The 9,009-nt window shown below is 40.0% G+C and overlaps 1 protein-coding gene across 1 annotated transcript in view; it reads right to left on the bottom strand.

Annotated features, from left to right (window-relative positions):
* The window catches only part of PTPN4 (protein tyrosine phosphatase, non-receptor type 4), a 118,311-nt gene that overhangs the window by 18,572 nt on the left and 90,730 nt on the right, over positions 1-9,009 (bottom strand). Inside the window, exons 20-21 of the mRNA XM_019553569.1 lie at positions 8,246-8,392; positions 5,547-5,675 (exon numbers count right to left, since the gene is read on the bottom strand). Coding sequence (XP_019409114.1) covers positions 5,547-5,675; positions 8,246-8,392 — 276 coding nt within the window. The remainder of the gene's footprint in view (positions 1-5,546; positions 5,676-8,245; positions 8,393-9,009) is intronic.

Raw genomic sequence — 9,009 nt, 5'->3', positions numbered from 1 at the left:
AAAAAAAAAAAATCACAAAATAAACTAGATTTAACCAAAACAAAATGAGGACAAAAATTCAACAGGTAGTTGGAGCTATAGAGCTAAACCACAGACAGTGCTGAAGTTCTGTCTTGCACCATGGCAGCAGGTAAGTAGGAACCAAGGGGCACTTACGTCTGCCCCCTTCCTAATCTTGGCTGTGGTGCAGCAGACTGGGCCCATAACAGTGCTATTCAAAAAGAATCTGACTGGATGTGAATGGGGTATCCGAGCTCTGAGTGGAATTGGTATGGACCCTTTGTGTATTTGTTAGCTTTACTCCTAAATCAACTTAACCAATTACTATTTGATATAGGAAGCTCTTTACGACCCAGTATCTAAATGCTCCCCTCCCTGCCCAGACTTGAAGTTCATTTCACATCTAGTGTACCTTGCTTCTTTAGCCTTCTCAGCCTTAACTCATCAAATACTACCTACAAACTAAATCAATTGTGGAGACACGCAACTTATTTTACAGTTCCAGAATTAGGTATATTATTACATTAAAACAAGCAGACCCTGTATGACCTGTCTACTACAGATAAAATGACAAGCTTTCCAGGTGACAGAAAACCACAGAGAAGCTTAATAATTAAATACTTTCTAGTCGGGAAAGATGTAACAGTCCTCAAGAGAGGCATTCACTCTCTCATATTGGAAAAGTAAGAGAGCATGGAAGTGGCCTGCTGACTTGAATTAAAGATTTAGTTCCTTCATCAAATAGGATTTCCATTTTACAAGCAGAAAAGGGAAAAGTCACATACGTGAAACAGACGAACTATACTATTGTGGGGGGAAATACACTCAAACAACTACATTTTAGCCTAAGGCCTGGTGAATCCTTTACTTGAATCCTGGAGCAATCTAACAGTAAGACTACTGATATTTAACTACTTTTTTAGGCCTTTAACCCACTGAAGTATGCACCAATCTTGATTTCTAATGTTGCCCATACACTAAAAGGCAACATATACTGGCTGCACAGTGTGCCAACTGATTCGGGGGATGGCTTTACTATTTAAGGGCAAAACAGAAAATCACCAAGGGGAATGGGAGAGAAGAAAGCTCATGTGGCAAACCTGCCTACTTCCTACATACAGTAAAAGCCTGTGCAGGGCCTGGCTCTCTCCCCCTTCATTTGAAATGCACGAACTGTGAATTGCTGCAGTCTCCTTCCCCTCTCATCATCCTACTGGCTACATAAAAAACAAAAATCAACACGGATCTTTTCAATTACGACTTTCGTTTCCTACAGGTTAAAATAGAAGGATCATCCATCATCTTTCACCATGAAAATACTGTCTTTAAAGAAAAAAACATTCACCAATAAGATTTTTGCTGGCTATGTGTTTCTAAGTACTCAGGTTGAAAGCCTAACTTAGGCACTTGGGCTGCTGAGATCTAAAAAAAAACACCAAACCACCCCCCACCCACGCTTTACTGGGAAAAGCAGCACATTAGTTTGACCCAGCTCCACAGCGTCTGTATAGATCGCACACTTTAGCAGGGCTCTTTGGCACTTTTATCTAACAGGCGATTCAATCACCCTCTTCTGGGTGTGTGCTAGGCTCTGCAGGCTGTGGCAAGTTTAAAGTGCTGTTTTTGAGGGAGGGGGTTATGTCTCTAAGCAGCCTTGGGATACTTCAGAAGAAGCTTTGTCTCAAACAAATAACAAAATTATCAAAGACAATTATTCAAAGCTGCTCCCCTTCATCTATTGTCCATCTTTCTTCACCTCTGGACTTCTTTTCTTCCAACTCCATTTTTGAGCATCTCCATTCTGGTTCTCTCTACCTCCACGACCCAACTTCACTGAAACTGATGCCAACATTTTGGATTAACTTCTTTTGTTCCACTTGAAGGGCCTTGATCTTGTCCTGGTCAAACTCAGAGCAGCCTATGAGACCATTAACAACTACTTCAAACCCAGCCACTGGCTTCTGAGGCACTGTCTTCTCATGTTCTCCTCCCACTTTGCTCATTAGTCCTTTAACACCTTGGTAAGTGGGCTTTCCACTTCCTCTTTCCCTCCTTCACTTGATGTCCACAAGGCTTTGTTCATCAGTCCTGGCTATTCTCCATCTCTACCCTTTCTCCTTTACCCAAAAGCCTTCAAATATATCATTGTTATGACAACGACTTATCCATCTGTATGCCTGCTAAAAACCTGTTCCCCCCCTTGTCCGACATCTTGACCAAAACAACACTTCAAATCTTTCCCCACGGGGTTTCCATTTTCCTCAGTGGCTCCATCACAATGGAAATATCATTATACTCCCAGTCACTCTTACCCCGAGTTCTCATTTGTGTCATCTTGAGCTCAGCCTCCTCTTCAGAGCTATATCCACATCTTGCTACTTCTACCTACAGATGTCAATTTGTCTCTCTGGGCAGACTTTTTCAATTCCTAGTCTCATGTCAAATACATTTGTAATGCAACTCCCACCTTGATGCAAGCCATATTGTCCCCTTCAAAGTTCACTCAAAACTGCCCATCTTCCTGGCTCACTACCCTCATCACTTCATTTCCTTCTTTGTATCACCCCTCTTTCATCAAAACAGGTTCCTTGTCTTTTTCTTTCATGTCACCAGTACTTAGCTCCACCTTACATATCAGATCTACAAGTTCACGGAGCCATTTACTCCAACCATCAATCTTCCAATGGTTCCAGGTTTAATTATCTTATTTTCTCCTTTCTTCAAGCCATCCTGCAGTTTCTTCCATGCTACATTTTTAAAGTGCCATCTTTATCCTCTTGATTTCTCTGCAAACATTACTTGTCATAACACCTAACATTAGTCTCATTAGACACCGGTCAAATATATGAAAACCTATTTCTCTGCCTTTTCTGTTTAAATCTATTTAAATTGTTACCTTATGCTGTCAACCCATCCCCCATTCCATCTGTCTGACTTGATATTGTGAATTCTTTGCAATAGAAACTGTTTATACACAGGAGCTTCTACAAGCATATCTTGATCCTTCACTTGGCACTACAAATCATTATGTATTAGAAAAGAATGAATATATTTCTAAAATTAGCAGCCAAAATGCATTGTAAGATAAGGAATCACATGAAACCTGGGCAGAAAGACAACATATCAACCAAACCAGCTAACTAGGCAACAAGAAAATAGAGCTAAGGCAAAAGGCAAAACAAAGAGAAGATTGCTATTTTAAAATAGATACCGTGTCGTGAGTGTTGTTTTTCCTGAAGCCTGGACTATGGCAGGTTCCATATTTGTTGCATCTGTGTGTAAATCATACTCTCTGTTTTAAGTAAAATTATTGTTTTTCTAATTCCCAGTACTACATAGCTGATAAAAAAGGTTGTCAGATACGTACCTCTGTCTATAATGTAAGCATATCTATCCAAATACAGTCAGGGATCAAGTCTGGGGAGGAAGGCTGCTTTTCTGTGGGAGCTTTCCTTCCTGACCATAACCACAACTGAACACACAGAGACCCTAAAATAAGCCCAATGCCTGTTTTTAACCCATCTACAAACAAACAACCAAACAAATAAAATATACACCCTGATGTTTTGAATCTTCTGGAACCATGGATAGCTACTCTGTAAAAACTTGAAGCTGAAGAGTATAGACAGGCAAAGGGTGAGAGCTTGCGGGTAGGGTAGACTGGTCCAAACTCTCCCACGGGTAGTTTTCAGACTGTGGAATAAACCCAATCTCCTCCCAAGGAGCTAAGGACCACCACAAACTTGAACACCTTCCACTCCCATGCCAAGGCACAGTGCTTTGACCTTGTCTTCTCAAACAGACAACAACAAAAATTAAAAAAAAAAAAGTCACTCTAACCCTACCAAAATGAAGCAGTCCATTATATGCTTATCTCCCTCTGGGGGAAGTATATGAAAAAATAGTATGTGCAATCACACTGCTTAATGTCCTACTGGAAGCAATTCTGATACTGTGATGAGTGTATTGGTTTAAAAGCATGCATAAAATAGAAAATGACACTTTTAGAGAATGTTTTGCTACTACCCAGAGGCACTGGCTAACTTCCTATGCTCTTCTGGAAGTTGGTCAGATACAGCATTTTTGGAATAAAAAACAGGAAATATGAATGTCATATATTGAAAATATGACATCACTGCTCAATTGTTCACAATTCTGATATTAAGTCTGAAAACAAGGAATATACTTCCCTTCCACTTAATCTTAAGGTCTACTAAAGATAGGATGCTTATGAAAAAAATTTAACCCCTTCAAAGAGTAACTGATAATAATTTTAGCATAGCCTGAAAGCTAAAACAGGCAGTGCCCAACACCAATCCCAAGCAGCAGGAGCAGCCTCCTGTCATCCAGCATTATCAGGGGCCTGCCTGCACCCCCAGAAAGGCTGTGGGGTTCTGCCAGACTCCTGCCAGGGGTGTGGGCCCCTGATATGGCTGCATGGACCACAGGAGGCTGTTACTGCCGCCTGGGACCAGCACTGGGCGCAGCCCACACCCAGTGCCAGGAAGATTGGTGCTGCCACTGGTTCCAAGCCCATACCCCTGGGAGGAGTCTGGCAGAGCCACCACAGCCCTCCCAGGGGTGCGGGTGGGCCCCCAATCTGCTTGCTGGGCAGCACACTCAAAACGTCCAGGAGCAATATGATGCAGGACTGGAGGAACACATAAGCTCTCTAGCAGGCACTGCTATAATGAAGGTTCATCATCAGAACTGTACCTGCTAGCATGTCCCATGTGTAAGAGTATAAAGAAGTCAAAAAGGAATTTTGCTTTTTCTCCAGTGATTTTAGATATGGAAATGCGTGTAATCCTGCATTACCATCAGGGAGTTTAATTTATTGATGTGCAGCTAAACTGTAGATATTTCATTAAAAGTTTGTGGTGGTCCTTAGCTCTTTGGGAGGGGGTGGGTTCATTCCACAGTCTGAAAACTACCCATGGGAGAGTTCGGACCACAATCCACCCTACCGACAAGCTCTCACCCTTTGCCTGTCTATACTCTTCAGCTTCAAGTTTTTACAGAGTAGCTATCCATGGTTCCAGAAGATTCAAGACATCAGGGTGTATATTTTATTTGTTTGGTTGGTTGTTTGTAGACGGATAAAAACAGGCATTGGGCTTATTTTAGGGTCTCTGTGTATTCAGTTGTGGTTATGGTCAGGAAGGAAAGCTCCTACAGAAAAGCAGCCTTCCTCCCCAGACTTGATCCCTGACTGTATTTGGAGTCTCTTACATTTGCCGTGGTACATCTAGGTCCTGTTTCTGAGGAAAGCCAATAGAAACACACAGGATTAAATAAGTGTGTGTTATTCCACAAATATTTTAATCACAAAAATGCAGAGGCAAAAGTCATGTATTCGTTTAGAGAAAATAATTCACACAAGAAAGAACTTTACAGTAAAGCTAACTTTCTACCAGATTCTAAAATAATCAAATGGGTATACTCCAAAGAGAATGTGCCATAATGCTGAAGAGAAAATCTGCAATTAGGGAGTTTTACTTTGAGGATTCTACAGAATTACCCTAAAACCCACAGTGTGGTTTTACCTCCAGGTTAGTCAGTGTCATCTCTCTGAAGACATAAGCAGGATTTCCTTCTTCTGAATGGCAGGCAATCTGGAAATTCCCATATAATGAGCTTCCTGTAGGCTCTGGCCAGTACTGATGGCACTTAACCTAAGGTCAACAGATTTTCAAAGATGCAATTGTTAGATGGTTAAAAATAATATTCTGTGCATCCCTGTATTTAGTAAAAAAAAAAAAATCACTTTGAAAATGTTATTAAGTCACTGGTAACTAAATACACCAACTATAACATTGCCTGCAGTATCTTTTTACCTGATTACTGTACAAAAAGTAAAGTACTATATATAAACTCCTGCTTCTCTTTTCAATGATGTTTCCTTCATAAAGGCAGTAAAACTCAAGTTCAGTTTCCTATAAAATTGTGAGCAACTTCTGATACTACTCTTTTGGTAAGTATCAAGCTAATAGTCCATCTTGATACCAGTGAAAGGGGTTGTCTTGCATACATTTCTGACCAATAATCCTAAAATAATCCTCTTTTAAAGCTTATTTACACAAAAAAAGTGAAAAGAAGAAGGCGGCTGTAAGCAATGACAAAGCACCAACAGGAAGAAAACTAAGGAGTGTAGGTGGTGGACTTTGGTGGGTTTACCAAAAATCTTAAAGGTTAAATGAGAACTTAAAAAATATGCATCTTTATGACCAACTGCTCAAAAGACTCAATATCAACAGCGGTCATTTCAGCTCAAGTGTACTTTTTATTCTTTCCAACCCACCTGGCAGATTCTCTAAGAGCAGCCAGATTTGCAGACTTCCTGCTCCACTGAGACACCCCGGCATGCAGTGGGATAGTGACGTCAGTAGCCCCACGATCAGCTTTAGAGCAGGGAGTCTGCCTACGGGTATAAGATAAATAAGTCTTTTTATTTCCATGTTTAGCAGCTCTCAAAGAATTCTATAAATATCAGTGTAAAAAAACACTTTAGAGAACTGCTATATGGAGTCTGTTGTTAGCAGATCTTCAAAGAGCACTGAAGTAAGTTAAAAGTGCACTTGCACTGAAATTCCCTCTCATTGTGCTTATTTGGGAACAGAGAATCACCAACTAAAACAGAGGAATTGCCAAATAGTTTTAAAACATTTCAACATTCCCTATCATTATTAATTATAGCTGGTGGGTCAGACAACCACAGCAAATACATGGTTATATTAAAAGTTAGAATGCACATACACACAGCTGTATTAAGTCTGAATTAATTAGTCTATCCAAAGCACAGACCCATTCTTCTGGGCAGGATTATGGATATTGTTTGTAAAACCCACCAAAGAAAACTTTGAATAATGTTGAAATTTTAGTGAAATTTTGTTAAATTATTTAACAAATGCAGCTACCTGGCGATTATCCTTATATATTCAAAAGTTCCAGATAATAACAACCCTCTTCCTTTTTCAAATGGTTTTATTGTTTTACGTAATTGCATTGTTCTATTTCAGCTGCACTTGACTTGGTCTGTAGTTACTGAACTCGAGAACCTGCTCCCTACATGTCCTTTCAAAGCATCTGATAAAGCGAGCTGCGACTCATGAAAGCTTATGCAATCGTGTTAGTTTAGAAAGTGCACTTCTAGTGCCGACAGTGCCTTCTTTAGTTATTTCTGATAACCTGTCTCCACAGATCTACTGCCCTCTTTATTTTAAGTAGGCATTTAAATTTCCATAATGGGGTTAAAACAAATGGAATTGTTCCATCTGGTATTTAGTTTAAGACCATCTCTGCTTCTTTCCAAGACCTTACTATGGGCACAATGTGAACAAAAAGCTTGTATAAGACCTCATTAAATTATACAGTCAATCCAACAAAAAAGATTACCCCCTCCCCCCCAAAATCTTCATTTCACAACTATTACTTAATATTTTAAGCAGTTTACCAAGAATACAATATGAAATACATCAGGCATGTGATAATAACTGATTCCCTGGACAGAGGCAATGCAACAAACAAAATTATTCAGGAGACAAACTCAAAACAGTTGCATCTGAAGCACATTTTATCTTTGTGAAATTAGCTGAAGCAGATAAGGCAACATCTACATTATCACTTCTAATAATCGGATCTACTTATTTATTTATTAATTTTTTTACATAAGCAGTTTAATATATTAAGATGCAGATTAATATATTATAATATAGATTTTAGCTGAAAATAAAGCAGCAGAGATGACCTCCTCACCCAAGTGGGGACCTGGACCCACAATCCCTCGGTTTACGAGGCAAGTGCCACAATCCCTCGGTTTGAGGCATTTGGTCACTACAGTTGAAGTATGTTTCGAAAACAAGGTTGAGAACTGTTAGGACTAATCAAAGAACCTAAAAATCTTCTGTAAAAAGAGATTACCCACAAAGTAGTTAATCTGCAAGCCCACAAATATCAACAGGCAATACTGAACAGCACAGAGGCACAGCTTAGAAGCAGTGGCACATTTAAGACAGATGCACAGATCTGATGCCCCTTCTCCAAGGTCTCCATTGTATTACAGGTAATTGCTGTGATATTATGATGACACCATACACAAACAAATGTACGAGTAGGGAACCTTAACTAGCAAAAACAGCCATAAAAGTTATGTAATTATCCTACTGGCCATGTCTTTTAAGGTAAATGCCCCAACGAATTTTTCAAAGACTATTAAGGTAAAGTTCAAGTCACAACTTGGACTTACTCTGCCTCGCTCAACTTGAGTAGTCAACATTACAACCATAGCTGAACCTTGCTCCCAAGTCATTTGCCAAAAATCAGGACAAGTGTTTGGTAATGGACCTTGACAAGCAATGTACTGATTTATTATGCTGGAAGAAGGGATCTCCATCTAAGAGAAAACAAAACCATATTTTAATTCTTCAACAGCATTACTCTCATAGCAATTTTATATAACCCAAATTTAGTATTGGATGGATAATTGAAACCTAAACAAAGACAGAAAGCATGATTCAATAATATTAATCAATCTATCAAAATTGACCAATCTATCCATCAACAAACCACAGACTGAAAAAGGCACACAAAAAAACCCCTGCCACTCAGAGGAAAGGTCTTCTTATTTCCTGACAGAATTATTTAGTAGCACAATATCTACACACTCAATACGATTAGTCAAAATGATGAAGATGTGTAAAAGCTTTATAGTGAAGTGCCCAAATACCATATTTCATAGTGTATAAGCCCAACTATTAATTCTTAAAATTCAGCCTTGTCACCACATCAACATCCCCTACAAGTGGTACCGGGCTTGGCCTCAGCTGGCGTGGCCCAAGCAGTACCCTTCTCGGTTAATTCACGCTCAGCTTGGCCCTGTCTGTTGCAGGCAGCGCTGCCAAGTGCCGAGCCTGGCACCGCTCGCAGGGAATGGGGCTGGGCTCGGCACTTGGCAACACCGCTTGCAGTGTACAGGGCCAGGCTTGACATAGGAGATGGGGGCATGCCAGC

Source organism: Crocodylus porosus, unplaced genomic scaffold (assembly GCF_001723895.1).
Source record: "Crocodylus porosus isolate Cpor-Errol unplaced genomic scaffold, CroPor_comp1, whole genome shotgun sequence".
In the NCBI taxonomy this organism is placed as follows: Eukaryota; Metazoa; Chordata; order Crocodylia; family Crocodylidae; genus Crocodylus; species Crocodylus porosus.
Note: the sequence above shows the minus strand (reverse complement) of the source record. Positions and strands in the feature narration are given on the sequence as shown.